The 27,517-nt window shown below is 43.4% G+C and overlaps 11 protein-coding genes across 11 annotated transcripts; 3 read left to right on the top strand and 8 right to left on the bottom strand.

Annotated features, from left to right (window-relative positions):
• Positions 1-710: 710 nt before the first annotated feature.
• On the bottom strand, positions 711-1,759 carry BDB00DRAFT_792836 (uncharacterized protein; the record flags this gene model as incomplete). Its single annotated transcript, XM_053121160.1, has 4 exons — positions 711-833; positions 1,178-1,223; positions 1,334-1,380; positions 1,664-1,759. 4 exons carry the CDS (start codon positions 1,757-1,759, stop codon positions 711-713), a joined length of 312 nt encoding a protein of 103 aa, XP_052973469.1.
• Positions 1,760-1,983: 224 nt separating this feature from the next.
• On the top strand, positions 1,984-3,845 carry BDB00DRAFT_965335 (kinase-like domain-containing protein; the record flags this gene model as incomplete). Its single annotated transcript, XM_053129780.1, has 7 exons — positions 1,984-2,107; positions 2,174-2,474; positions 2,551-2,965; positions 3,035-3,129; positions 3,209-3,337; positions 3,424-3,489; positions 3,592-3,845. The coding sequence occupies 7 exons, from the start codon at positions 1,984-1,986 to the stop codon at positions 3,722-3,724; spliced, it is 1,263 nt and encodes a 420-aa protein (XP_052973468.1). The 3' UTR covers positions 3,725-3,845.
• Positions 3,825-5,077, bottom strand: BDB00DRAFT_855526 (arp2/3 complex). Its single transcript, XM_053125727.1, has 4 exons — positions 4,809-5,077; positions 4,636-4,708; positions 4,376-4,552; positions 3,825-4,282 (listed from the first exon to the last, which is right to left on the bottom strand). Exons 1-4 carry the CDS (start codon positions 4,967-4,969, stop codon positions 4,217-4,219), a joined length of 477 nt encoding a protein of 158 aa, XP_052973467.1. The 5' UTR covers positions 4,970-5,077; the 3' UTR covers positions 3,825-4,216.
• Positions 5,078-5,829: 752 nt separating this feature from the next.
• Positions 5,830-7,857, bottom strand: BDB00DRAFT_855525 (acyl-CoA dehydrogenase/oxidase). The gene is made up of 5 exons (XM_053125726.1): positions 7,647-7,857; positions 7,485-7,573; positions 7,284-7,384; positions 6,803-7,167; positions 5,830-6,706 (listed from the first exon to the last, which is right to left on the bottom strand). Exons 1-5 carry the CDS (start codon positions 7,700-7,702, stop codon positions 6,076-6,078), a joined length of 1,242 nt encoding a protein of 413 aa, XP_052973466.1. The 5' UTR covers positions 7,703-7,857; the 3' UTR covers positions 5,830-6,075.
• Positions 7,858-8,532: 675 nt separating this feature from the next.
• On the top strand, positions 8,533-9,018 carry BDB00DRAFT_134247 (uncharacterized protein). The gene has a single exon (XM_053116196.1). It carries the CDS (start codon positions 8,613-8,615, stop codon positions 8,934-8,936), a length of 324 nt encoding a protein of 107 aa, XP_052973465.1. The 5' UTR covers positions 8,533-8,612; the 3' UTR covers positions 8,937-9,018.
• Positions 9,019-9,692: 674 nt separating this feature from the next.
• On the bottom strand, positions 9,693-12,174 carry BDB00DRAFT_792832 (Nicastrin-domain-containing protein; the record flags this gene model as incomplete). Its single annotated transcript, XM_053121159.1, has 7 exons — positions 9,693-9,843; positions 9,973-10,279; positions 10,354-10,568; positions 10,673-11,496; positions 11,574-11,669; positions 11,806-11,980; positions 12,098-12,174. The coding sequence occupies 7 exons, from the start codon at positions 12,172-12,174 to the stop codon at positions 9,693-9,695; spliced, it is 1,845 nt and encodes a 614-aa protein (XP_052973464.1).
• A 97-nt stretch (positions 12,175-12,271) lies between these two features.
• Positions 12,272-12,624, bottom strand: BDB00DRAFT_134356 (uncharacterized protein). Its single transcript, XM_053116197.1, has 2 exons — positions 12,521-12,624; positions 12,272-12,421 (listed from the first exon to the last, which is right to left on the bottom strand). The coding sequence occupies exons 1-2, from the start codon at positions 12,582-12,584 to the stop codon at positions 12,303-12,305; spliced, it is 183 nt and encodes a 60-aa protein (XP_052973463.1). The 5' UTR covers positions 12,585-12,624; the 3' UTR covers positions 12,272-12,302.
• Positions 12,625-12,778: 154 nt separating this feature from the next.
• BDB00DRAFT_855519 (uncharacterized protein) lies at positions 12,779-16,507 on the bottom strand. Its single transcript, XM_053125725.1, has 8 exons — positions 16,393-16,507; positions 15,738-16,290; positions 15,160-15,621; positions 14,594-15,071; positions 14,232-14,499; positions 13,845-14,149; positions 13,647-13,758; positions 12,779-13,568 (listed from the first exon to the last, which is right to left on the bottom strand). Exons 2-8 carry the CDS (start codon positions 16,091-16,093, stop codon positions 13,138-13,140), a joined length of 2,412 nt encoding a protein of 803 aa, XP_052973462.1. The 5' UTR covers positions 16,094-16,290; positions 16,393-16,507; the 3' UTR covers positions 12,779-13,137.
• Positions 16,508-16,933: 426 nt separating this feature from the next.
• On the bottom strand, positions 16,934-19,656 carry BDB00DRAFT_878822 (major facilitator superfamily domain-containing protein; the record flags this gene model as incomplete). The annotated part of the gene is made up of 11 exons (XM_053127783.1): positions 16,934-17,077; positions 17,291-17,623; positions 17,728-17,864; positions 17,960-18,205; positions 18,337-18,470; positions 18,553-18,693; positions 18,834-18,852; positions 18,940-19,031; positions 19,129-19,302; positions 19,377-19,439; positions 19,508-19,656. The coding sequence occupies 11 exons, from the start codon at positions 19,654-19,656 to the stop codon at positions 16,934-16,936; spliced, it is 1,632 nt and encodes a 543-aa protein (XP_052973461.1).
• A 772-nt stretch (positions 19,657-20,428) lies between these two features.
• On the top strand, positions 20,429-22,846 carry BDB00DRAFT_855511 (fumarate reductase flavoprotein subunit precursor). The gene is made up of 4 exons (XM_053125724.1): positions 20,429-21,043; positions 21,146-22,354; positions 22,424-22,565; positions 22,677-22,846. Exons 1-4 carry the CDS (start codon positions 20,893-20,895, stop codon positions 22,768-22,770), a joined length of 1,596 nt encoding a protein of 531 aa, XP_052973460.1. The 5' UTR covers positions 20,429-20,892; the 3' UTR covers positions 22,771-22,846.
• A 2,973-nt stretch (positions 22,847-25,819) lies between these two features.
• On the bottom strand, positions 25,820-27,003 carry BDB00DRAFT_878820 (uncharacterized protein; the record flags this gene model as incomplete). The annotated part of the gene is made up of 2 exons (XM_053127782.1): positions 25,820-26,274; positions 26,340-27,003. 2 exons carry the CDS (start codon positions 27,001-27,003, stop codon positions 25,820-25,822), a joined length of 1,119 nt encoding a protein of 372 aa, XP_052973459.1.
• Between the last annotated feature and the right edge of the window lie 514 nt (positions 27,004-27,517).

Genomic DNA, 27,517 nt, shown 5'->3' with positions numbered 1-27,517 from the left:
ACATCGCTACTATGTAGCATTATCATGTTGCGTTGTGATGATGATAACACTCGCTATACAAAAAAGCAAAATATATAAAAAGCTTACATATTTCAAATAATGAAAAATCATTCAAGCTCCTGTATATTGTACCTAGGTGGGAAAAATTATCTTCGATGTCCTGCTTCGACCCCTATGCTTTGTTGAGTTCTGGTATTGACTGTTCTCCCTCTGGTGGACAGATATCGTTATACTACTGAATCATCGGAATCGGTTGGTGATCCCTATATACTTACTGGTCTTCTACCAAAGTCATTTGGTTACGGTTAATACTATGACCGAGGAAACGCTTTCCAAGCTATTATCTATTAGAAAGCTACTGGTAATACTTAATCCTTTGATACATGTTGCAATTTCAGCATACCCTACTTGGTGCGGACGTGTATTTATATTAAAGTGTGACCTTGGCTGCGATAGATCAGTTCGGCGCTCTGATAAAGCTGTGACTTTCCGAGTGGTATATCTAAACAAAACTTTTGAGCAATCATTGCTCGCATAATCATTCCAGGAGATATGAATAAGCAAGAGCAAGCACAGTGCTACTCCCAGTATCGTTCAGCATCAATTATTGTATTTATTGCATATTTTACTCACCAACGCTCCGTAGTACTTTCGGTCATGCATACCTTTATGAGAAAAAGACGAACGATTTTCTAATCGACAAGTCATATCTAACTCATAGGTACACTGTATGCGCGATAACTTGCAACTTCATCATTTTCGGACATCAGGGGGCTGACCACGTTATCTTGGGCAGCAAGTCTATTTGTCATTCCTAATAATGATCGATTATCCTTCATGTTCAGGAAATAGCACTTAACTAGTAGGAAATTAGCGGGGTGGGTTAGGTGGGTTATGTGGATTATGTGAAATTGGCGGGGTGGGTTATGTGGATTTTGTGATTTGTCAAATTGGTCTGCATTTTTTAACTGAAAGTGTTGATTTCTGAGACGCGGTCCTTACACCTACGCTCTTCCTAGGCAGACCTGTCTTGATAAATTTAGTATTTGTTCTTCACCGCTGCTATTAAAGGTTTTCTGTGCTGTATTTGACTAATCGGTCTAGTAAGGATGGCAGCAATGGAAAATCAGCTGCGGAACGAAATTATTCAGAATCTGCAAGTTCAACTATGACATACATGTCTGGTCCAGTCAGAAGCATCTTGAAGAATTGAAAGTTCTTCTCTACATAAAGAAATGAATCAGTTGTCTACGCATATTACATACTGATGTGCTTGTACGCAGTATACTGTAAAACCGAGAAAAGGGGCTTTACCGCGAACAAGTACACTTACTGCAAAAGGGTTCTCAATCCGGACAACATCAACTTATCAACGATAATCTGATTCACTCTTGGTTTTTGTTGCAGATGTCACTTTTATGACTATGAACTTGTACGAGTCTTCGAGTCAATCGTCTCGTTAGACAAAGCAAAGTCCGGGACAAATGCCTTCGTTCCTTGTATTAGATGCGATTTCATGATTTAGGTGCTCCTACGTCAACAGAAGCATCACAATAGTTTGTCAGTACAGATTAACAATACTAACCATATTTCAACCTACTGTACTTTACAATGAGAAATCATTTTCTTATAAAGTTGACGACATATTGTCGAGCATACTCACAGTGTTATCGAGGAACAGTTGGAGTCCTAATTTGATCAGGTCCTCCTTGGCGGTCCACTGATGCAGGTAGTCAGTGACAAAGGTAAGGATGGCCATGCTGGTACCACCGAGTGGAATGTTTGTTAAGTCGATGACCTTTATACTTTCTTTTATCTGATCCTGCGCTTCACTATCGTCAATCACATATGCAAAACGTTGGCAGACAGCTGGGAGCTCCATGCCAGCGCAAGTGCACGGAAATACGCATTCTGCTGAATTTGTGTTGTTCGAGCATATGTATGCATTGACTCCGACAAGCTTAGTGGTCTCTTTTAACCGACATGTCAACGATAAAGAAATCAAAATGGGAATCAGACGAAGAAGAATCCGAACAAAAACCACAACAAAAACGCATAAAGAAGACAGTCAAACATAAATCTTCTCCACATCAGCAATCTGATCTTCGTCAGCAATCACCTCGGCCATCACCGCAAGTGTCACAACTACAACAACAAAAACAAAAGCAATCAGTCGTTCATCAGTACCAACCGACTGCTGCACCTGCATTTAAACAACCTGCTTTCCTTGCTGAATGTCGACATGTCGACTGTTATGAGCGATTAAACCGTATTGAAGAAGGATCCTACGGTATTGTGTTTCGCGCACGAGATCGCGAAACGGGAGATATCGTGGCTCTCAAAAAACTCAAGCTCGAGAAGGAAAAGAACGGGTTCCCAGTGACCAGTTTGCGCGAAATATACACGTTGATGAATGCAAAACATCCAAATATCGTCAACGTTCGTGAGATTGTTATGGGAAATCACTTAGATCAGTAAGTTTTCTCTTATCCAAAAAAAGGGAGGGAGGTTGCTAATTAAAACTACTAATACATTTGGATCGATTAATAGAGTATTTATTGTCATGGATTTTATCGAGCACGATTTGAAGACACTCATGACAGATATGCGAACGCCCTTTTTACAATCCGAAGTAAAAACGCTAATGCTACAGCTCTTGTCCGCCGTGGCACTGTTACACGACAACTGGATGATACATCGAGATTTAAAGACGAGCAATTTGCTGTTGAACAATCGTGGAGAGATCAAGGTCGCCGATTTTGGTTTGGCAAGGAAGTATGGAAGTCCACTCGGCAACATGACGCAGCTTGTCGTGACCCTATGGTACAGAGCTCCTGAGCTATTGCTTGGAACAAAAGAATACACAACCGCCGTTGATATGTGGTCTATTGGATGCATTTTTGCTGAATTGGTCAACAACGAACCACTCATTCAAGGACGGAGCGAGATTGATCAAGTTGACAAGGTAAAACAATTACCACAGTCACCTCTGATTAGATACAAAATGTACTAATTTTCATGTATTCCGTAATAGATTTTTAAATTACTTGGTGTGCCAAATGAAAAACAATGGCCAGAGTTTATGGATTTGCCGCATGTCAAGAACATTGCATTGGATAACTGGCAACCGTATGTTTACCTCTGACTCTATATTTCAATCAAAAATGCAAACACATCTAACGTCTTCTCTAACTAATGTTTGCTACAGATACAGCACTTTACGAAGCAAGTTTCCTTATTTGACAGAATCCGGCATGGATTTGTTGTCCAGCCTTTTGACTTATGATCCAAAGAAACGGATTACAGCCGACGAGGCATTGCAGCATCCATACTTCAGGTAAACCAATGCTGTATCCGCATTTTCTCACTCATCACCATAAAGAAAACTTTTAACTTATTAACTTTCTTTGTTACTGCTAATAGTGAAAGTCCCCTTCCCAAAGACCCTGCATTATTCCCCACATGGCCATCCAAAGGTTCCGGTGAAAAGTAAGTAGATACTTTTCAAAATCCCTCTATTCCTTTTGTTCATTCTAGATACAACTCACCTTTTAATATCGAATTAACAATATATTTCATTATATTCTCCAGGAAAAAAGTATATAGTCCATCGGCGCCACAAGCAGCTCATGCAGGGCTTGACGAGGAAGAGGATACGAGTTTGGCAGGAACGTTATTTGCAGGACAATCCGAATCGGCAGGCTTCCGATTAAAGTTAGGATAGCTGTAATAATAGAAAGTTAACCTTTTTGTCTAGACACAATTTGTGTGCATCGTCGTCCAATAGAGATAATGGAAGGGTACTAATAAACGTTAGCGAAGGCGTAGGTGTTATGATTTATAGCGCGAAACAATACGTTGGCATCACAACTCTACTAATAATGGTCCAAAAGCTACATTTATTTTGAATATCACACGCATATGCATTTCTAAGTTCCAAGCAGGACCTTGTCTGAGATATGGACAAGTAGTTAGGCGTGAATATGTGTAAGCCACACATTGCCAGAAAAGCACAAAGTAAATATAACAAGTTGAACATCAACAGGAGCTGTCGTGGCGGCAGTTATCTTACACGGTAGCCATCGATATGACCCTCAGTTTCGCTTTGGCCATTTCTCGACCCCATTTATATTTTTACCGGCCGTTTTCCTCGTTCTTTATGTACTGTATATGCGTATTCTTGAGGATATTTATTCGTTAATATTTGATGCCTTTTCTAAAATACGGTGCGCTTATCGGACATGACCCGAACAATGCAACCTGTACCGACAACATCTACTAACTAGATTATCAAATCAGATAATAATTAGCTTCATTTTTGTTTTCTTTATCGGTTCACATATCCAATAAGCCCCAACACACCCTGATTCGTTACCTTTTCGTGCCAAGTCAATAACACACCCGAGTTGTACAGTTCAGGTTTCGCGAGGCCAGCATACAGATATTTCATCAATAGGTCCTTTTGATCGATGCTTAGCGAACTGATAACCGATGCAATGTCATCCGCACGGAACAAATTCAAGACTTCCAGAAGAGTTTGTGTGCTAGTGAGCTAGTAGTATTTTGTGTTTGTTAATCAAAGTACTAAAGGATAAGCAGCGTCGGTGCATAGAGTATCGCTTTGCGTTTATTTACCTTGGCCTGTGCAAGCTGACGACCATATGGAGGATCTTCAAGTGCACGAAGCAAAGCGTTATTCAAATCGCCTCTATAGAAGATATAAAGAATAACGTAAAAAATAGTTCATTTTTGCCAAGAGTCAGTCTCCATCTCCCCATTTTCCGTGGCAGTGGTATAATTCTTTTTACTTTGTGAGAAAGTTTCGCACGTCGGTGCTTCGCGTTTGTGCAGATGCGTCGGCTTCTTGTGGAGAAATACCAGACTCAAATTCGGCAAGAATTTCATCTTCTGTATAAGCGTCTTCGTCGTACTGGTCAATGTCAATGGTTCGCCAGTTGTCGGTCATCATTATTTTGCGGCAAAGCAGTAATTTATGGGAGAAGCAATAGAGTTGCGTTCAATGATGAACAAGAGGTAAGAGTTGACTTGTCAGTTTTCCCCGCTTGCGCTTTTGCAGAACAAAGCGTCTATTGCGAATTTAGCCTCAGACATCTTAATACGACTGGCTGTAACATCCACATTGCCGCTAATAAATTAGTGCAGTTGTAGTCAGTAGCAAAGACATAAACTCTATTGTGGAAACCACATGATCTTCCTCCCTCCACGAAGGTATACATATATCACTCGAAGATTGTGCCTAATGGTTGTTTATATCTCTTCAATCTCTTCAATGAAACTCGCTGTGTTCGCACAGTTAGCAACTAATTTCGCTCAGGACACTCGATGCGATCGTAGCTTTTGAGACTGGTACACTTAAAAAAAGCAAGAAGGGATACATATCATCCGAGGCAATAGCTACAACATTCGAATATTACATTCAATCAAGGGTTACAAACAACAATACCGATGAGTTAGTATAAATGACGACCCTCTGTAACATACATATTGACTTACTTGACTAAATAGCAAGCATGCATGGATGAAATCGTACAGGAAATGCATTCTCGTGGCCAGAGATTGGTGGTTTTGTCAGCGGCGATATGATATAGTGTTGTATGCTACAATTTTCGAAGTTCCTGCTATAACATACTCAAGTGTGTTCCAATGCTATATCTGCAAAACCATCCAGATCAAACAAATACACAGTTTGACAGCCTCTTAAACTGCTCACTTTCGGTGCTTGTAAGTATTATCAATATTACAAATAATCACTTGTTGGCGGGATTAATGGGTAGGACACCCAATTATCTCGTCCCAAGTTGAAGTCTTGCGAAAGTAAGTTGCTAGCATATGAGCTATATATACTACTTTTCTTTTTGCTTTTGAGTCAAAAAATCATGTTCTTGTACTGTAATAGTGAAATTGGCAGAGGGGGTGTGAAAGGTACACGGTATAGAAATACAAAAGATAGGCGGGTGTGGAAGAAGTAGACTGTTACAACATACACACATCTATACAAAAAAATTAATGGCGGGGTGATGTACTAGATACAACTTGGGTTTGCAGAGAAAGCGTTTACTTGTACTGGGAAGAGACCAGCTTGGCAATGGTTTGAAGCTGGATGTTGCTGGTGCCTTCGTAAATAGCACCAATCTTAGCATCACGATAGAACTTTTCAACACCAAGTTCACGAGTGAAACCAACACCACCACACCATTCGATAGCCTTGCTGGCAGCCTTTTCAGCGACCTGCGAAGCGTACAGCTTGGCCATGGCGGCTTCTTTGATGAAGGTACGGCCTTCTTCCTTCATGCGAGCAGCATTGTAGGTCAACAAGCGAGCAGCCTCAATTTCCAAGGCAATTTGAGCATACTGGTGCTGCATGCCCTGGAAGTCGCCAATGTTGGTGTTGAACTGCTTGCGCTGGAACAGGTAGGGCAAGGCAATGTCATAGGCACCTTGAGCGATACCCAGCATTTGTGCGGCGATACCGATACGGCCTTCATTGAGGATTTCGATGGCGTACTTGTAACCCTTACCGATCTCACCCAACACATTCTCCTTGGGAACCTTGACATCATCAAAATTCAATACGCAGGTAGACGAGGCACGGATACCCAACTTGCTTTCCTTCTTGGCGATTTCAACGCCCATTTCCTTTTCGACGACAAAGCAGGTGATGCCCTTGTAGCCCTTGGAAGGATCCCTAAAAAATTTGTGCCATTGCGTTAATCACTCGTTGAAACTTTCATTTTCCCACGGGGGTCTAATCCATTATTTTCGCAGATCTACTACCACTTACAAGTTGGCAAAGACCAAAAAGATATCAGCTTCGCCCGAGTTAGTGATCCACATCTTGGAACCATTCAAGACATAGTGGTCGCCGTTGTCAACAGCACGGGTCTGCAAAGCAAACGCATCGGAACCAGAGCCGGCTTCAGAAAGACAGAAGCAACCGACAGTATCGGTGGCCAAGCGAGGCAAGAAGCGCTTCTTGACATCTTTATTACCGTACTTGCGAACCAAGGTACCGACAAGGGTGTTTTGGACATCGCACATGACAGAGACAGAGGGGTCAATCTTGGCCAATTCTTCAATCACAATGATGGCAGAGGTGAACGAGCAGTTGGAGCCATCGTATTCGGCTTCGGTTTCTACACCCATAAGCTGCATCCAAAACACAATAAGTATCCGTAGCAGCCATCATCTTTCTTTATCGGATGGATGGGATGGTAACCACTTATCCTGCCCAACCCTCTATAACTTGATATTTGTAAACTTACACCCTGATCGAAGAGACCCTGGACAACAGACTTATCCATCACTTCAGTCTCATCCATCTGCAGCACTTTGGGCTTGACGACATCATTGGCAAACTTTGACACTTTAAAGAAGGATGGTAGCAGTATGCGTTAGAAGGTCGTTTCCGACAAAAAATCAACGCCTTTTATATATATATGTGTGTTTGTATTTGTATATATTACCAGCATCCTTGAGCATGAGTTCTTCATCGGTGAATGTCTGAAGCGAACCGGGAATCGCGTTACGCGCAATGGCAGAGTGGGCGAAGGATCTTTACCGTGATTGAATCAATTCAGGTCAGCAGAGGGGTTTTCTAAAGGTTGCACTATACGGTTCAATTTTACCTCTTGGGCATAGCACGAGCAGCCAAGCCAAAGGAGCGAGCAGCGTTTCTCAACATGGTCGGTTGTTCTGTATCAGGAAATAGAAAGAAGGCGAAGGAAAAGAGCAAAAAAAAAGTGGGGACCCGAAGAAAAGCTGCTTATTTAGAGGACAGGGCGGCATTCACAATTCACATGTCGAGGTTGCCCTGCCAAAGTGCGCTGCACAATTTGTATTACCAACAACGAATTGTTGCGGGGCAAAGTCCGATTGCTATGTTTCATGAGGAGTGAGCCAATGACGTTTTGCTTAATAGAACAGTAGAAAGTTGAACTTGGCCACACATGGTTTAGTATTGTAGCCCACATCTTTGATGAGGACCACTACTTTATCGGATACATATATGCAAAAATCTATTGCATTGCAATGAACGGAGCAAGAACCAGTGAGAATAATCACAGCAATAATGGAAAGTGTACGCACAAGCACGTTCAGAATATACCCCACCCAAAGTTTGATCTTCTAGGGTTTGTTAAAGGTCCTGGGTCCCCGTCAAGTATATAGACATAGGCGAAAGGCTTCAATCAACAACACTTGGGCGCATTTTACTCTCAGAGAGCGTAGATAACCACGTTAAACTCTGTCTACAGAACAGTGCCCACTTTGACCCAAACCCTCCTGAAAGGTAAAATCGCGTAACATTTTTTCAGAGGCAAAGGTAAGGTTGACGCTGAACAGACGCGTACCACTAAAAAAGCGTCAGTATTAAGTTCGTGCAATACAGGAAGATCTTTTGTATGGCCACTTACTAGAAGACGTGTTGTTATTATAGAAGTACCAATTGGGAGAAAGAACGAAGCCCTTTATGAGATGAAATAGAGCAAATTCGGATTTTAAGACGTAATTATATGCTTCCAACTAGGCAACTATGTATATATATACAGCGTTCTGCTCCATGCTAATTTTGTTTCCTAAAAGACAAAACGCTTATGTTTTCTCATTGGGTACAGTTTCGTTCTATTGCAGATCTAAAAGAATATGAAATGCACTCGTCCAGGCTCATCAAATCATCCACTCAAGAGAAACTCCAGGTTTCTTCGATCGCTTCAGAAGCAGGTTTTGCTTCTTTCAAAGGTATCACGCTCGAATTCAAAGAGACCTTTAACCCGTACCAAGCGAGAATCAGCAAGCAAAATACGATAAAGGAAAATGTGTCAACCAGAATCAGTTGTGCGCACATGCAAACAAATGACCACAACATGACCAAAACCTTGGGCTTGGAATTATTTTTTTTACTTTATCATCGACCATGATCTTTCTTACTACATGGATTAAATCGTTCTCCAGTCCGCACGTGTAAAAAAAAAGAGATCCAAGACAAACAGGTATTGACAAAATGGTATGGAGGGTTTTTTGCACGAGAATTCTGGCAATCTGTTTTTTTACAAAAGCATGATAACCGGCACTTTCACACTTTTCACGTCCGCTTTTTTTTATTTCCTTTTTTTAAATAAAATATATCAGTTCTGCCGATTCGAACTGAAGATTTTAGTAAGAAGCGAAGATGAACTATGGATAAAGAAGCTACAAAGTAGTCATTCAAGATGGAGCAGCGTGCAAAGTAGCAAGCCTCTTGAGATAGGATGGAAGTTCCTGTAGGTTGGAATCGTAAGGAAAGCATCTGCCAAGTCCTTTTTGTCTTGAATGTCTAGAGTGTAAGCTATCAAGTACCAGTGGAGCTCTGTTTAAGAAGCATTCAAGTAATGGAAAAGATGAGCCACTTGGTACCAGAAAAAGAAGAGATATGACCAATTAATATCGATTACTGGATTACGGATGTTGTATGTAGTGAGCTGAGTCCGGATGAAGGATGATAATAAGCTCCCTTCCACATACTATTGTTTTCACTGTGTGGGGGGGGTAAACACTGTGTAGTCCTTTATGAGCGCTCGCATACTTTGTGTAATGTGCTGTATGTAGGGAAACTTTCGCAATACGTCCATTGCCATTGAAGGCCACAAAAGTAATAATAGATCCGTCTTCAAAATGTGCTAGAAGATACTGTTCTATTATTCGGTTTTAAAGGTCTTTCTAAAATACCGTTTGCCAAAAATCACTCCTACTATACTGATCACCGTCCATAATACGCCCACCACTAACTCGATGGCTTGCTGTTTTCTTGACGTCACAAGGAACGTTCGAAATACGGGTGTGTTCCACCTACATAAACCCAAGGTGTGTGTATGGGAGGATGGAAGGACCCTTATTAGCTCTCTTTTTTATTTTTGTTTACTCATTTCTCGATACCTTTTTTTTTTTTGCTTATAGTCAATCAAGGAACTGACTTACGTGCTTTCAGTCCAGGTAGGCTTTGTTGGATCAACGACAAGAATTTCACCCGTCGCTTCGTCATACGACAATCCAGTTCCATATGCATCGTGATAATTAGTAAATGTTTGAACACATTGTTGCCTGACACAATATTCGCCGCTATGACAATCCTGAATCGTTGTACATGCGGATGACGGATTTTGAGGTTGAGGACGACGCGTTACATCGGCTAGGAACGTAAAGACAAATCGTGATAATAACTGCGGTTGTGGATTGCGGAAACTGAACACTGAGGCGTAGTGACTAATACGATTGATGCCCGACACTATAAAGAATAAACATGAGTCAAAGGAAGGGGGGGAACTAGGTATATCCATTTGAGAGTGCCTGTACTTTTACCGTTGAAATAATTTTGCATGAGTGGACAAGAGAAATTGGAGACCAGACAATCCATCAAGGATTCGACCAAGGTGCAGTTGGCAGTGATTTGATTAGCTATGCTCGTGTTACCCTGTGCCTGCAGGTACACTGTCCTAGCTGTGGTTGTGGCCAGCTGACAGATGGATGCCAAATTAACTGTTTCCGTGTCATCATCCAGATCGCTGTTGTACAAACTAGGATGTATATAAAATTCGAGTATAAGCAGCCTATTTTTTTTTTTGGGTCTCGCACACTAATTATCCATTTTTTTACACCAGCTTTGCCCTATGCTACGTACCTTCCAAGCTCTTTCTGGAAATCCGTGATCACTGCTGCTGGTATGTTTCGTTTTTGTTTGAGGAAGCTCATCGTACTACTTCCAGGCGGCAATCGACGTTGTACATTATCCTCATTTGCCGAACGAACCGATGCTGCTGTTGCATGTGTATTATTATTATTGCTGCTGCTGCCACCTGTCGTACTCTGTTGTTGCAATGTAGCAATGATAGATTGGCTGGTTTGGGTATCATCCACATGCGCCCAATAATGCTCACTGCCAGATGCATTCGCAACCGAGCCCAGTTCAATGATTGCGTCGATAGTGTCGAAATTGATCCGCTTAAAGTCCAAGGTTCGGACGCACGGGTTAGTGCAAGGAGCACTGCTACCATAAGGGCAGGCTACAGCGCGTGATGCATTGGTGCAGGTGAATGGCTGTGATATATCTTGTACGAAGCGTTGAGATCCTGCATACCCCCACGATTCAGCAGTAAACAGCGTATACAGGATATGTTTGGGTAGATCTGTTGTTGAGACATGACTGAGTGCTTCGGCTGCTGCAAGCACACCCACAAGTCCAGAGACATCGTGGACTGCTCCATTGGTAAGATCGTGGAATAAGGATCGTCCGTCCATGGCAGCTGTTAGCATCACAATAGGTTTGTTGTCGTCTGCTTGGATATCGAAAGATGGGGTAGAATACACCGACATGCCACCGACGACCTCACACCATCCTCGTCGAAGACAGGTTTCGGCGTTCACTGCAGCCCACATGAATAATTCGAAATCCACTGCTTGTAATGGATAATTGTCATAGCCTTGTTCTTCATTATATTCTACTGTCTGGATTATGTTGTCAAAACAAAAACAGGAGTTGCTTTTTCATACGTTGTCATTTCAAGCAGCAAACACAACTTTACCCGCATAACATAATTGTAAATTTGTTTGGATATTCTGTTGACTGGATTGATGCCAAAGATGGGTATATCGAATGCACGCTGGAGTAGATCTTGACCCTTTCAAACCAAGTCATTTAGTCTTTATACTTTCATCCTTCAAACTTTTTTTTTTTCATTTTGGAGTCGAATAAATTCTCACTTTCCCCCCCCCTTTCCCTCCTTTAGCACAATGATGAATGAGCCGCTTTTTTACCTGTGGATTCCACTGGTAAGGATCATCATCGTCTGCATAGAGACCAAATTCACAGTTTGGACAGGCTCCTTCGGGTGAATGTACACTGACCAAATCCTTTGCGTCCATCGCTTCTCGTAATAATACAATCAAACCATTCACTCGACCTGTCGACTGCAATGCATGAATATTATCACTGTATCATAAAACATGGCGCGTTAATAATTTAGTATACCAAAACCGCAATGCCCTCCTCCTTCCTCCTTTCTCACCGCCACGCGCGCCGCCACGCTTTTTTTGACCCAACACTTACTTTGTCAACAAGTTGTAGCCAAGCACAATACCATAAGTATCTGAGGACCCGAATTGACCAGCAACGAAATCATCCATTTGGTTTTGCGATTGAACGTGATAAAGAACTCCACTACCCGTTTTCTTTGCTTTTATGCATTCAAAAAAAGAAAAGGCGACACGTTAGAAAATAATACGAGTTTCGGTTTTAAAAGGGGGGGGCCCAACTAGAACGAGCAATTACCATGACAGCCAATGACACTCGTGGCATTTAATAAGCGTACGCATGGCCAGTTATTGAGATTGGTATAAATGTAAGGATAAAGACTGGTAGCAATGTCCTGTGCTATTTTAATCAAAGATGACGGAGAGACCCATTAGTTTTCTCCCAACGCGCGACAATGTTTTGATCGGTTAAGAAAAGTTAATCCCCCCCCCCTATTACCAGAGGCACAAGAAGCATTCAGCAACAGGATCGTGACGATGGTCACCAGACAGCTCAATCGCATAAAACAATTCTGTGTATGTGTTGGGTTGGAAGGAACAAGGTGTTGCAATAGCTGTGTTACATATCAAGCGCAAAATAAAAAGTCAGACGTCGCGCATTACTTCCATGTAACACACAACCTTTCAATAGACACGACACGGGCGGCGCGCTTCCACATTTTATATACTAGTACGCATAATAAGTCCTTGATACAGAAGACGAGACATATATCCTTTATTATTTTCTGCTGAGATTCTGCATAGTGTGTTTGGGGGGGCGGATTCAATCCAGTAAAATGCCAAAAAAAGAAAAATACTAACGCACAAGTAGATTTGGAAAATCAAGGCTGTGAATTGATGAGATGGGGTTGTTATTGGAAGAAAGAGTGCAGAGGAAGAAAAGGAATTACGCAAGAGGAAGAGATTATCGTGTGCAAAAGAAGAGGGTGAAGGTGAATACGACGGATATGCAAATGTGTTTTTCTTTTTTTTTCGCTGCTATACTGCTATTGCTAAGTTTCTGTGGAGTGGCATGGTCGTGTAGCAAAGTTTTTGTTTGAGATAAGACCTGGCGTCTTATTGTGTTGCGGTCGAAGATTGCGATGGAGTCGGTTGTCGAAGGTGCTGTTGTGGAGGCGACTGCTGCCGCTGCTGATCTTGCGAATGATGCTCGCGATGAGAAGATGCAGTGGTGGAAGGGGGAGGCGTATCAAGCATTGCAACAGCAGTAGTAGTGGTAGCAGTGGATGTTGACGTTTGTTGACCCCGAGCTTGTGCTGCCTCTGCCCCTGTTTTTGCTGCTGCTGGTGCCGATGAAGGAGGAGGAGATGTCGCGGGGGCACTACTACTGCTGCCTCCAGTACTGGTAGTATTGAGTGCGGCTGCCGCAGCTGCTACCGTCAATGGCTGCTGAGCAAATGGACTGCTTGCCATCACTTTTGCGAGTCGTTCCTCGATCAAGTATTGCATCATGTCATCAAAGAATAACGTCAAGATTCTGAATTGATCTGTATCAAAACGTAGGCAGAGAGAGAAATGTTGATTAATCTTTCTTTTTGTTTCACAAGAAATGTTGATAAGCTTACCAATACTTTTTGCACCGGTCAGTGTCATGTCCTTGATAATCAACGAGGTATACACAGACCACTTGAGCATAAACTGCTTGGCATAGAAAATGAGATAGCCGTGATTGCGACCCTACAACAAAGAAAAGAGAGTTAATCCACTGGCATGGATAGCGTGTGTATGTACATGAGGGAAGGAGGGGAAGGGAATCCACTTACAGCCTTCTGTTGATGCGTTGTCATGTAGCGATCGACAACGCCTTGCATCCAAGATATCCAATGATCCAAGCTTGCCTCCGAGTTCAAGAGATTGGTGATATCAAAGACCAAGATACGACGGATCTCGGCGCTATCACAATCACATGGCCAATGTGTCTGGTCCAAAATCGAAGCAACATCCACCCTATCCCAGTCTTGACGCATAGGCTCCAGTGTGTTGGGTCGACGAAGCAATGCTGCAGCTGCTTGGGCCATCTGGTTCAGCTTTAAATGGCGACGGAACTTGGAGACAAAGATACGGGCAACTTTATGATCATTATGAGTAACTTGTTTACAACAACAACAACGCAGAAAAAAGAAAATCGAAAGGGGGGGGGTTTGTTTTACCATCAGTTTTGAGCTCACGCAGATTGTCGGGATAGCCATGGAGCGAATCGCTCAAGTAATTTTCAAGATCGCGAGTGTATTCACGCAAGGCCTTGTTCATTTCATAGCTCAAGGGAGACTGGATCGTGGGCAGCATGGTCACGATGACTGCGTCATAGAGGGCGCAATCCCAGCGCCAGATGGCGTCCGCGGCTTGGGGTTGTTCATCAATCAAGGTGCGGAAACGGTCAGGCAGCATGTGATAAAATCCAACCAAGACTCCGTAGATCTGCAGTAGATGTGTATATATCCCAAACGACGTTTAATAGATATACACGTATATATACGACAAAGCATAGCAGACAAAAAACAAATATACTTACGCTTTGAAACTGGCCACTGCGAATCATGTGCAAAATCTCAGTGCAGTGCATTTCGTACACATGTGCAAATTCGTGCATCGTGTCGTTTTGGCTCGCAAAGGTCAGCGTAGTGAAAGCTGGCAGATGAAGATCGGTGCGTGGGGTTGATGGATAGTCTGGGACTGGATCGCCCAGACGCGTTCGTTTGGATGGTTGATGTGCTAAAGTGGCATCAGTGGGACGAGACACAGCAGCAAGTGAAGAAGAGGTCATGTCTTGCTGCTGCTGCTGTTGGTGTTGTACAATGCCGGCACCAGCAAATGCTCCTCGAGCACGAGGAGGAAACGAAGAAGCGGTAGGTGAAGGAGAAGGTGACGACGGCGGCATGAATGGGTGCTGCTGCTGCTGATGATGGTGAAGATAGTGGTGATAAGGACGATGCGATGCAGCAAGCTCAGTAAATGAAGAAGGACCCGAAATATCCATTGGACCAGACGGACTGTATAGAAGATTGATATATTAGCTTTTCCCCCAAAAACACAAAAGCCATGGTCACAGTAAAATAGTAAAAGGGTTGTCTTACGAACCTGTTGTCGTCAGGCGACATGGGTCTGGGACGACGATGGTAAGGTCTCGTGCCTGTAGTTGCTCGAATCCGTCGGGTTGAGACTGGCTGACTGTAGTAAGTCGAAGAAGCGGGTGGCTGCTGCGGCGGAGGAGGAGCAGCAGCAGCAGCAGCAGTAGTCGAAGAAGATGCGGTCTCAGCGTGATACAGGTGTTGTTGCTGGTGCCGGGAACGATGGAAAGGAGGAGGCGGCGCTAGATTTGGACCAGCCCGACGACGGATGCCACAGTAGTGGTACTTGGATTGCCCCCTAGTGCCCAACCGACGGGTGGAGATCTCGGGAAACACATGGCGGATAAGCTTGCCAAAAGTGGCGGAATTGACAGGGCTGGCGTTACACCGTTCGCATGTCGATCGGTAGTGCTCGTACATGCCGCTTCGTGGGACATTGTGATCCTGCTCGTACTGGTAGTTGTCTTGGACCCTTTTTTTTCATGCAAGATTAAAAGGAGGGGGTTGGTGTCTCTTTGTTTTATAAAATACTTTATCACTTCCCCATCACCTACACCACCACCACCCAACGCTACACTCTTTTCTTACCATCGCAGTACAAACTGACTGTCCTCGTTCTCCGTCTGGATCCCATGACGTGTTCCACCGCGTCGACCTGCGGTTGTGCTGCTGCCCTCAGGAGATCCGGGAGCAGGCGTACCACTCAAAGAAGAACCACCCTGCTGTCTTTTTCCGACCCCTTGTTCTTGTTCTTGATAGTCAACATTTGCCATGATTTGATCTTCTTGTTCGCCTTGTTGTTTGCTACCGTTTTCATGATGCTCGTCTTCATCCTCCGTAGGCGAAGAGGGTCTTTGACGGATACGAGCTGATCGTCGTGGCTGCAGCATGGGCTGATTCACGTTGTTGTTCTTGTTGTCATGGCCATCGTTGTCATTGTGCATGGAGCTACTACTCGGCAGAATGCCATGTTGCTGCTGATGCAAAGCCGAGGGAGTAGAAGAAGGAAGGGAATAACGACGAGCACGTCGTCCTCCGATAGGAGTAGCCACTGCTTGAGCGTGTTGGCCTTGTTGACCAGCAATAATGCTTGTGCTACTTTCACGACTGCGGCCACTACCGCCACTGTCGCCGCCGACAGGTACAGTCTGTCTGACTTTACTTTTGGTGCGGGCCATAAGACTTGGATGCTAAGCGAAAAATTGTCTTTTTGTACGCTTGATTGTGTATGTGTGTGTTTTAGAGAAAGAAGCAGTAGTGATGATGAGTGATTGTGTGTGTGTGTGTGAGTGAGAAGAAAGATAAAGAGAAGAAGAAGAAGAAGAAAAAAAAAAAGATGAGAGGGTGTCAAGGATAACTACTGCTACTACTTTTTTTTTTGGGGATGTTGAGTAGAAAAAAGAAAAAAAGACAAAGAGAGCAAAAGATTCTTTGTTTCATATGCGCTTGGTCAATGGTCGTTGTAGCATTACAAAAGTCCCAAGTATGGAACACGGTGTCATTGAACATCGTAAGCCTCCAGAACCATGGCTCTTCTTCCAAGGCTAGCGACGACGACGACGACGACGACGACAACGAGAATGTCATGACCATAACCTGTTGTCCTTGGGGTTGCGACCTGCTCGCTGCCAGGAAGCAGAAAGAAACTCATGTTACCATATGAACGTCCATTTTGCTTGCTGCTGCTGCTTGCTGCTGTATCGATACGACAAGTTGCTTACAACCTGCGGGTGCTGCTGCCCTTCCCAAAAGCAGCAAGTGATAAAGTAATGTTTCACTCTCTTTCATTGGTCATCGTCCATCACTGTCTCTGTTCCATCAGAAGCATTGACAACAACAGCAACCACTATTCCTTCTTTGGACATGTCATCACTGTCTGCTGCTGCATGAATGGCCGTTTTGTAGACCCACGTAGTCCATGACTCTTTCTATGTAGTAGTCGTTACAGTACTGATAAGGAAAAGAAGTCTGTGTTTATAAAAAGTAGCACTGTATGTAGTAGCTGTGCTATTTGAGAGAATAATACAAGTTGTGATATGTAATAATAATAAGAAATACAATGGATCTTTCTCTCTACAGTACATAGCGTTGTGATGTGTAATAATAGTAAGAAATACAATGGATCTTTCTCTCTACAGTACATAGCGAAAGTCTGGATGGCGATCACCAGCCAATTCTTCACCGCCGTGCTTGAAGATCTCATACTCCTTTTGCTCCTGAGTCAGCTTGTCACGTCGCTTATTCTCGCGTGCCAACATAAACCGTAATCCCAAATCCGCAATTGTTTGTGCGCCAAGACAGCAGAATGCAATCGTGTTGCCACCAAAATAAAGTGGTTCGTCAAAGTAGATCTGGCCGCCAATAGCACCTCCAATCGTACCAATGGCAACAATGGCCGCTGAAGCAAGTGCACGCCGGGTCAAGCCGGCAAAGTTATTGTTGAACCAGGCGACCTTGACTGGCACATTGGCGTACTATGTTTTTTTTTTATTACATTCACACTTGTTAGCTTTTCTCTTCATTTGTACAGTATACAGTAACATCTTGGAATGTGTGTGTGTGTGTGTGTGTAACGTACCACAGCAACAGTGCAAACGCAGGCAGCAAAATAACGCACACCCACTTGTCCCTCGGGGATGAACATAAGCATCAAGAAACCAGCCATGCCGATCAAGTTGATGCCAACCATATGATACGCACGATCAAAGAATCGATCTTTTTTAAAAAAGTGAAAATAATTGAGTAAAGGTTGAACAAAAAAAAAGAGGGTTTCTCTCTTTTTGATTGTGGTGTACACCAACGACATTTACCAGAGCTCCAGCCAGCAACATTAGTGAGAATGAATGCCAAAAAGTAAGGTGGTGTGGTCAAGGCTTGCGAAGCGGCCCGATCCCATTGACCCATACCCGATATGATCGATGGTAAGAACAAGGTGACGCCTTGTAGAGCACTTGTGCCAGTGATGTAAATGAACATGAATGTGTATGTCTTGTAGTCGGTGAACACAGACACGGCACGGGGCCACGACCACGAATGATCGTTAGCAGGTCCTTGATCTAAGAATAATAATAATAATTATTCTGGTGTGTTAGTAGTAGTATGTAATAGAATTCCCCGGGGGGGGGGGGTGGGAGGGAGGGAGGAGTACAATGCATGCTGCACTGAAAGGCGGGGGATAATGCATTACCTGTTGCAAGCCGGGAAACTTCCAATTCACGTTCGTCAGTGGAAAGGAACTTTGCGGTTTCAGGGTTATTGGGCAAGTACCAAGCAGCAAACAAGGCAAGTACCACAGAGGGTGCACCTTCAATTATGAAAAGCCTGTATTTGGAGATGATGCACCGTTAGTACAATCAATGGTATTGCCTGTGGTTAGTTATACACATGAACTTGCCATTGCCACGTGTTCAAGATATGCGTAGGGATTTTTGCAATGCCGTAAGCAATCAAACCGCCAAATGCACCAGCCAAGGAACTGAATGACCAAAAGTAACTGACGCGCCGACCGTATTCTCTTCGCTTGTACCAAATAGACAAGAAGAAACTAACAATGAAACGTGCATTGAATTAGAAAAAGACCACTGGTTAGCCACAACTCCAGATCACTTGTGTCCTTGTTATTTTCCCGCGAAATACCATCCCAGCTGCAACCTCTTTCTTTGCCCTTGCAGCAATGCAACTTACAGGACACCTGGGAAGAAACCTGCATGCAGGAAAAGCCACGTTATTACATTATTAGCATGCATGCATACAACACGCGTGCATCTGTATATACTGATGGGGTACATACCTGCTTCCAAAATACCAAGCATGAGACGACAGACAAGTAAGCCAGCGAAATCCTTTACGGCAGCCATACACATGGCGACAATACCCCATGTACTATATACGAGGCATACATATATATATATATATCAGTACCAAGGTCAACACGATATATATATATATATATGTATATGTATATACAACAGAAGCTTACAAAGTAAGAGTAGCCAGCCAAAAGGACGGACGCCATCGTTTCATGATGATGTTTGAAGGGATATCAAAGATAACGTAACCAAAGTAAAAGATGGACAAACACCATTGAAACTGATCTGTCGTCAAGTTCAGATCAGTCAACAAGCCGCCGAGTTTGGCATTACCAATGTTGGACCTTAAATGATAGAAACATAACAACGTCAATGAAAAAAAAATCCATCATCATGGAATCAACTTTAGAGTTCTTACCGATCCAAGTAGCCCAATAGGTAGAGTCCACACAAGATTGGCAACAACCGCAAGTCCAGCTTTCTGATACAATAAAATATCAACAAAAACGTGAGAATGATGCATCATAATAACGCAGGGTAGTTATTTACCGAAGAAGCTTCTTTTCATCATGCTGACTAACAGTAGATTTGGCGTCACCCATTGACTCGACATCCTTCATGGCTTGTGTCGTAGTAGAAGGAACGACGCCATTTTCATGTGTTGTGACCTCCTCTTTGGTGTCATTGTTTGCCGGCATCTTTTTTTTATATACTCTTGAACAAAAGAAAGTGTGTAAGTGAAAAAGAAAAAAGAAGAATCCTGGACGGTTTTATATTCGTAGTTTTGCGAGTTTCCTGTGCGTGAGTATCTATCTATCCAGGGTTACCTTCCAGCCCGCGTGTCATTGCAGCGAGATAAAAGTAAGGAGAAGAGGAGGCTGGTGTTAGAGCGGGGGGAAATAGGGCAAGAACTGTCAAGCTGTTGTGTGATAAGTATTTCCAATAAGCACATCTTGTTTTTTTTTCCCAGCGTATACATGATCCGATTGCAAAGTACGCATGCTGCAACATGATCCTACCGTGTACACAATCTAGGCACTTTTACTGTAAAGAAGCGGGACAGTCCGTTGTTTTGGCATAGTACGGTGCTTTCCACCGTTAAAGAGCCCCATCACATGTACAATGCAATAAGTAGAAACCTTCATGTAATCTGCAAGTCCAACTCTACTGTTTTTTTTTCTATGTGCTTGTATAGGCCTATAGCGTGGGAGCTGCTGGCCATCATCACACAAACAAAGAACAATTCGGCAAAAGAAGCAAGAATTCATAACTTTAAGCTTTTTGTCTCTCGTGTTGATGTGTGTCACAGACACCTTTTGATCCGACTGCATCGTTTTGTCACCGTCTCATAGGGTAATGACGCCACTAAGGAAACTCAAAAAGGGAAAAGTGTTTACCCTTTCTACCTTCCTTTCCCACATCTCTAAAATATGTACATGCGTCCTTCCATTCCAACAACCCTTCTTTTTCCGAAGAACCACCCTTCCCCCAAACAACAAACCCTTTCCGCGGTATGACCACCACTATTGTATATATCGGGAAGTTTATTATCTCTGCGAATAAGACGTCAATCTTTGTTTGTTTTACACACGAACAAAGAGCGAAAAGAACGGGACGTTTAGGAACTCTAATGCTGACCAACTTTTGATTTTACTGGACAATGCGGATGAAGCTGTTGATGATTGGGGGCCCAGGTGCATGCAACATAAGGTACTACTATCCACTCACCCAAAGAAGCTGCATCATCAAAGAAGCCCATCGCCGTTACAAATTTTGCCCTAAAAAGGAACGTTTCTCCTTGAGGCTAAAAAAGGGCATAAATCAACGCCCCTAAAACTTTGCGCCGAACAGGGGAAGAAAGCATAAACCATCACCTCTTTCCTTCTTTTGCAAAAAAAAAAACAAAACAAAACAAGCAACTCATCTATCAAAACATGGCTCAATGGGACGTTGTCGTTGTAGGCGGTGGCAATGCTGGTTATTCTGCCGCGATCGCTGCCAAGCAAGCCGGTGCGGGCCGCGTGCTCTTGATTGAAAAATCCACCGAGACTTCCTATCCGGGCGGAAACAGCTACTTTACTGCAGGTAACGTAACAATCTGCTGCCACTACGCTCCACGCATACACACAAAGTAACAAAATGTACCAACCACTCTATCTCTCATTGTTGTCAACACGGAAAATACAGGGGCATTTCGCACGGTCTTTGATGGCCTCGATGATCTCCTGCCTATTTTACATAACGTGGATGCCGAAACAGCCAAGCTGATTGACATGGACCCATACACGCCCGACAACTTTATGAACGACCTTATGCGCGTGACCGGTGGCCGTGCCGATCCAGATCTTGCCAATGTCCTCGTGGGCAAGAGTCGCGAGACCATCGACTGGCTAAGCAAGGTGGGCATCCAGTTCCGTCTGTCATTCAATCGTCAAGCGTACAAGGTAGACGGACGTTTCAAGTTTTGGGGCGGGATGGTACTCAGCGTTGTGGATGGTGGCAAAGGCATGATCCAGCAATACCACGCATCCGCGCTCCGCCATGGCGTGGCTGTCCAATACGGTACCAGCATGACGCGTTTGGTGACCGACGTACACACAAACAAGGTCCTCGGTCTCGAGGCACTTTTGCAGAGCACCGGTACGTGTCAGACGATTACGTCCCATGCGGTCATTTTGACGTGTGGTGGATTTGAAGCCTCGCCCTCCATGCGTGCACAGTATCTGGGCAAGCATTGGGACTTGGCACACGTCCGTGGCACGCCTTTCAACACCGGTGACGGTTTGATGATCGCACAGCGCGACGTGAATGCGAAAACGGCAGGCGGATATAGCTCGTGTCATGCCACCTGCTGGGACGCCAGCACCGACCCCAACAAGGGCGACACGGTACTGACCAACCAGTTCACCAAGAGCGGGTATCCCTTGGGCATCATGGTCAACCGCGACGGCCATCGGTTTGTCGATGAAGGCATGGATTTCCGTAACTACACGTATGCGTTCTTTGGCAAGGAAATCATGCATCAGCCCGGCAGTGTTGCGTTCCAGATCTTTGATGCCAAGGCGTTGCCGTGGTTGCGCGAGGAAGAGTATGCGGACCATGTGGTCCACAAGGTGGTTGCCAACTCGATCGAGGCATTGGCCGAGCAATTGGCTGCGCAAAAGAAGGGTTCGTGGAAGGCAACCTTGTCCAGCAAGCAGGCATTGGTGGATACGATTTGCGAATACAATGATGCCGTCGCGGCGCATCGACGCGAAAACCCGGACGTCAAATGGGATCCGGCTGTCAAGGACGGATTGTCGACTCAGTCTTCTCAGAAACAGCTCAAGTTACCTAAATCCAACTGGGCATTGTCTATCGATCAGGCTCCGTTTGTCGCCGTCAAGATCACTACCGGTAGGTTGCGAAACGAAGCTCCCCGTTCCTCTAGCAATAAGCTGTTCATCATCTAACCCTTTTCTCTAGGTATTACGTTTACATTTGGTGGTTTAGGCGTTGACCCGGTAACCGCCGCTGTTCTCAACACACATTCCCAGCCAATCAGCAACCTGTATGCTGCAGGCGAAATTGTGGGTGGCGCCTTTTACGACAATTACCCTGGTGGGAGGTGAGTCCAAGATACTTTTAAATCTACAATGATGTTGTGTGTGGGAAGACGATGCCTTTTTTTTTTCTCATTCATACAAAATTTACGTCAACAACAAAAAAAACCTCTTAGTGGACTCATGTTGGGTGCAATCCTGGCGCGCAAGGCAGGCACTTCGGCTGCTGCCGTTGCTGCTGCTAATAATAAGCATACTACCAAGCTTTAGACAAACAATAGGGGGAATGAAACACACACGTAATAGTTGTACAATAAACGCGTGAATCTTTAACGTAAAGGAGTGCATTTTACCAAAAGAAGATTTATTTTTTCCGTTTCTGCGTCTTTTTTTTTGGGGGGAAAATTGTGGGACAAATTTTTCCCAAATAGGCGTTTAAACATCCGTTACACATGTCCCCTCTGCTACTTATCTTCACTCCTTCGGTAGACCAACCTTCTCCCCACACCAATTTCAGATTTTTCCTTACAATCTGTAATTCCTTGCGTAGACCAAAAAAAGGGTGGAAGTGTAATTCTTTGTGTAGACCCACTTTTATTATGTTGCCTTCTAAACATTATTCGTTTTCTTTTTTTATTAGAAGAATATACTGTGGAGAAAGAGAAAAAAAGTGAAAGTGTATAGAGTTTATGTTGGAGAAGATGATGTATGGTTCAGCTTTATATTTATCAAAGTATATGATTGCCCTAATCTTCACTGTCTGAGTCATCGTCGCCTGGATATTAAAAACAGCCGTAGTCAACGCTACTCTCCATGCCGGAAAAGCGTCGTATTGCTGAGGGGACTGTAATCTTTTGCTAGGCTAATGGTGCACTCGCAATCTTCTTCTGTCTCACCAGTCGACTCAAGATTTTCCCCAATAAGGCGCATACCTACCTCTGGAACAAGAACAGAAGCTATATATTCCGGGGTATCCATGGGGTGGATGTGCTCATTCGCAGCATCATGGTACTCTATCAACTACATAATAGCCAATGTCAGCAATGTGTCAATCAATAAACGTAGCACTACTCTTTCTGCTGTTATATTTTTGTATCTCTTCAGAAGCTGACAATGGCAAATATCTTCACGATATGATAACATAAATCGCCATAGTTATAATGATCGATGAAAAGATACTTTATTCGCTTTGTGCCGAACCCCCACTAGTACTACTGGTGATACGAGAAAGCCCTTTTTTTATTTGGTTGAGAACGCTTTTGTATTCATGTTCTTCTGTAAGAGTAAAAGTTATCTTCAGGTGTTGTTAGTAGTTCCTATGCTTAGTAACAGTGTCTCTTTCTTTACATTTAGATTATTTCGCGTCACATTCCATAAATGTGGAAAATTACATGGCCCTGTTTCACACATGATATAATAGACAACCCCTTCATTCGGATCATCGTTATACAACGATTCTTTGAGATCCAGTACCTTCCGTGGATCACATACTACTACTGGCATGACCTCGCGCCCCTTTTAACCGGCCATTGGGTGTTTTTTTTTCTGTCCAACCCTTCGCTTATCTGCCTTTTTTAAGTAATTGTTCCGGTGTCCCACCCTGAGCCTGTCAAACGTCCCTTCTTTTTTTTTTGCCTTTCAGATTACGGATCAGGCACTATCATCACCTAAGAATCATTATTCCAAGTATTCGGATTCTACAGATCCGTTTCCAACTATTACCATCATTTTTTGGTTATATGTTTACCCTGTGAACAAGGTCACATTACCTATTCTATTACCCAGCGTGGGTAATTTTTTTTGCTGCTTTCCAGCATTTATTCAAACGCTTCTAGTAGCTTGCTGACGAGCAATGCGATCTATTTTAAATCGAGTAAAAAAGGCGTTAGACGAAGGGCAATGCTTGATAAAAGAAATAATTTACATCGAAAAAACCCCGTTCGAAAGCCTATGCGGAAAAACTCGGCAGTTTCTTTGAAAGTTTACTTCCTCCTTGGCATACGCATCATTGCTATGATATATGAACCTTCTTCGTAATCATTGTGATCAATGAGAATTCCCGTTAACCTTGCTACTAGTATAATTTATCAACGGCGTTACATAATGCTCTCCTTTGATGAAGTACGTGTTGAAGAATTTAATGGCCCGTGAAAGAGCCTGCCTTTTACAAACAGTAATAGTAAATCGATGTGATCTTATCCAAAAAGCTGAACAACTTAGTTTGTAACGGTATAATTGTGATGCTAGAAATACGACTATGCTAAGAGGCCTGCTGCTACTTCTCTACTTCTACGACTACTACAAGGTTCTTATTATGTACTTACCAGTTGCGTGAAAATTACAATCTTCCTTTTGAACCAAACATGGCGAACCGTCCATTTCCACGAGGTAGCGGCCGCCAATGTGAACTTGTTATTGCCAGAGTCGACCGTCTTCATTACTACTGCTACCAGCCATGCAAACTGGCTACTGTAATTCTTGCGGTGTCATTATAGCGAGGAGATTCGAGCGATAATCAGGGTAGCAAGAGCGGCCAGGCGGAACCCATGAGCATACTGTATATCGCCAACGCAAGCTGACTCGAGTGCAGATAACAAAGCTTTTAAAGTCCACAAACCTTCAGATTTTGTGCAGTAACTCGACTGGTAAGACATTTGAGCAAACAAAGTCAGTTTACGGTTGGCAGCTAGTAGTGATTGCACCTGTGAGCGTTGTTTGTGACCCCCCTGATGTTGTTATATATAGTTGGTACCAGTAGTTGGGACACGATCGGGACTGAAGGAGGAGGAGTACGAAAGCGAGTGGTTGTTCCTTGTTGCTGTCGTTCCACTATATTCTGTCTTTTCACTCGTCTTTTTTTCACGTTGAAAAAAATGTTTGTGGTGTATGATATGCTTACCGGTGCAAAGAGGAAAAGTAGTAGAAAATGATGTGCAAGAAGAAAAGAAAAAGAATTAAATGCGCCTAGTATGTACATGAACCTTGAACTTCACTTGAGGCTTATAGTTATATCAACCCCATTTGCACAAATCTCTGAAACATATTTTTGCCATGTAGAATATGCAAAACTGGCAACAACCTGTCGTTAGCAAGGCGAGAAGCTTTGTGTAAAAATTCCACTTAGTAGTAGTACATGCATGTACGTACTTTATGCCTTGAATCGCCAAGACCAAACGATATCCGTCAAAGCGCTTTGTCGCGTACATCTGTCGACCTTTTTCTCCGTGAATACATATCTCAACTAGCTCCCAAGAACAAAACACGATTTATATTAAGAGTGATATCCTATAGCACATACGGAGTATATACAAGTATTTCTTTAAACGATGAGGGTTTGCAAGGAAACTGGAGCAAGCTTCTCGATGCTATTTAACTCTTCTTCTATGTCGGGCATACGCGGTATGATTGGATGGGCAGTAAGAGATTTGATATAAGGACAATGCGTTAGAAAAAATCGAATGACGTTAAGCCTAAGTTCCGTGGAAGAATATCCATTGATACGAATATCGACTAATAGTGGCATAAGCTGCTGTTGAGCTTCCACCGTACTGCTATTGTTCTCTACACCGTCAGGACAACGATCACTAGAACTCAAGTTAAACGGGACAGTGAGACATAGTTTCGATATCTTCGAGCTTGCTATTGCCGTCAATATTGGGTACATGGATTGAAGAGACGATGGTGACGACATCAAAATTGAAACATTTAGCTCCTTGAGAGTCTTTTGATTTGCTCGGACCACTGTTTCTGCATCGTCCAGAGAGCCATTGAGGTCTATTGCGGCATTTTTATACATGTTACTAAGTACTTATTATAGGATGAGCCATTTTTTGCCGTACCAACTGCATGCAACCCACAATTGCCCATAGCGACGAGCGCCCGAGTCCGATCATAGGTCTGCGCCCTTATAACAACCATAGTAGTAGTGTCCTCTTGCCCGCGTCGCTGTTGCCTTTCACGTGATAATCCATGACGTATTAATCTTTGCTCTTCTGGAGTTAGCTTGTTGAACGGGTATGCGGAGCAGAAACTAGTAAATCGTCGTGCCCAAACGTCATTCATCAGAATCGCTCGCCATGCTTTACTGACGTGGGTACATGTCGCAAAACCAAGGAAATTAATGTAGCAGAAAATCTCGTACACCAGCTCGCGTGGCAAACGTCGCACAAAATCGACCCGAGGAAAAATTCTTCGCTGCTCAAGTGAAATGATCGCTTTGTCAGGGCTCATTGATGCCAAAGTATTGCTCGTATCATCGGATTTCTCGTCGCCATAACCGACGAACAGTCGATCATGGTGCTTCAGAGTTCTAGTAGCTGTTGTTGCTCCCAAATAATACTTTTGCATCGTATAGTAGTTGTTGTTGCTGCCAAATTCTATGCCATCGTCGGTTTCATTGTGAGGCGGTTGTAGGTTTCCGTTAAGAAGCGTATTATTGTTTTCGTCATGATCCGTCGCTGCTACGTTTTTATTGAACAGCTTGTAAAGATTTGATGTCGTCATTTTTGTACCTTTTTTTTTGCGCTTATATAAGAAAAAAAAAGAGGAAAAATTGGGGAGCTGTATTGTATATAAACGTTCCAGCTATACTTTGATAGAAAAAAATCGGGTTGTTTTGGTTAGACAAGTTACCATTTTTGGCACATTGCTGAGAAATGACAAACAATCATCAAGCACTAGTTCTTTGCTTATCAGATCATCGTTGCCCAATGTAATCAATGATGGTTACAAATGGTCAACTGGCTTGCTCTTAATTGTTTGACGGGACGTATTATAGCAATATTTTACGCTCGAGCCGATGAAGCTTGAATGACTTATCGTCGTGTGTGCTGAAAATAATAAACAAAAATGCACATCGTCTTCCGCCACACAATTCTCTGCTTGCATACATATTTGTTGAGACCGTTACACAACGTATAAGCAACGCATGGCGGCGAAATAATACCTCTTTGCATATGCAGATTCTCATCAATCATATCCAAAAGACGTTATATATGATACTGGTGCACGATTCTGA

Source organism: Zychaea mexicana, assembly GCF_025766255.1.
Source record: "Zychaea mexicana strain RSA 1403 chromosome Unknown BDB00scaffold_149, whole genome shotgun sequence".
Classification (NCBI taxonomy): Eukaryota; Fungi; Mucoromycota; class Mucoromycetes; order Mucorales; family Lichtheimiaceae; genus Zychaea; species Zychaea mexicana.
The sequence above is the reverse complement of the archived record's forward strand: the minus strand, read 5'-3'. Positions and strand labels throughout refer to the sequence as shown.

Bases quoted from the DNA above. Each gene is read 5' to 3' on its own strand.
- BDB00DRAFT_134356 (XM_053116197.1), bottom strand. From the start codon at position 12,584: ATGCGATTGAGCTGTCTGGTGACCATCGTCACGATCCTGTTGCTGAAT. The intron at 12,422-12,520 runs GTAATAGGGGGG...TGATTAAAATAG, and splicing joins GAATGCTTCTTGTGCCTCTG to CACAGGACATTGCTACCAGT.
- BDB00DRAFT_855526 (XM_053125727.1), bottom strand. From the start codon at position 4,969: ATGATGACCGACAACTGGCGAACCATTGACATTGACCAGTACGACGAA. The intron at 4,553-4,635 runs GTAAATAAACGC...AAATACTACTAG, and splicing joins GTCAGCTTGCACAGGCCAAG to CTCACTAGCACACAAACTCT. The intron at 4,283-4,375 runs GTAACGAATCAG...TTGATAATCTAG, and splicing joins TATTGACTTGGCACGAAAAG to TTAGTAGATGTTGTCGGTAC.
- BDB00DRAFT_855511 (XM_053125724.1), top strand. From the start codon at position 20,893: ATGGCTCAATGGGACGTTGTCGTTGTAGGCGGTGGCAATGCTGGTTAT. The intron at 21,044-21,145 runs GTAACGTAACAA...CGGAAAATACAG, and splicing joins AAACAGCTACTTTACTGCAG to GGGCATTTCGCACGGTCTTT. The intron at 22,355-22,423 runs GTAGGTTGCGAA...CCTTTTCTCTAG, and splicing joins CGCCGTCAAGATCACTACCG to GTATTACGTTTACATTTGGT.
- BDB00DRAFT_855525 (XM_053125726.1), bottom strand. From the start codon at position 7,702: ATGTTGAGAAACGCTGCTCGCTCCTTTGGCTTGGCTGCTCGTGCTATG. The intron at 7,385-7,484 runs GTAATATATACA...CCTTCTTTAAAG, and splicing joins ACTCATGCTCAAGGATGCTG to TGTCAAAGTTTGCCAATGAT. The intron at 6,707-6,802 runs GTAAGTGGTAGT...CAAATTTTTTAG, and splicing joins TTTTTGGTCTTTGCCAACTT to GGATCCTTCCAAGGGCTACA.
- BDB00DRAFT_855519 (XM_053125725.1), bottom strand. From the start codon at position 16,093: ATGCACAATGACAACGATGGCCATGACAACAAGAACAACAACGTGAAT. The intron at 14,500-14,593 runs GTAAGTATATTT...CATCTACTGCAG, and splicing joins GCAGTGGCCAGTTTCAAAGC to ATCTACGGAGTCTTGGTTGG. The intron at 13,759-13,844 runs GTAAGTGGATTC...TCTTTGTTGTAG, and splicing joins CAACGCATCAACAGAAGGCT to GGTCGCAATCACGGCTATCT.
- BDB00DRAFT_134247 (XM_053116196.1), top strand. From the start codon at position 8,613: ATGTTTTCTCATTGGGTACAGTTTCGTTCTATTGCAGATCTAAAAGAA.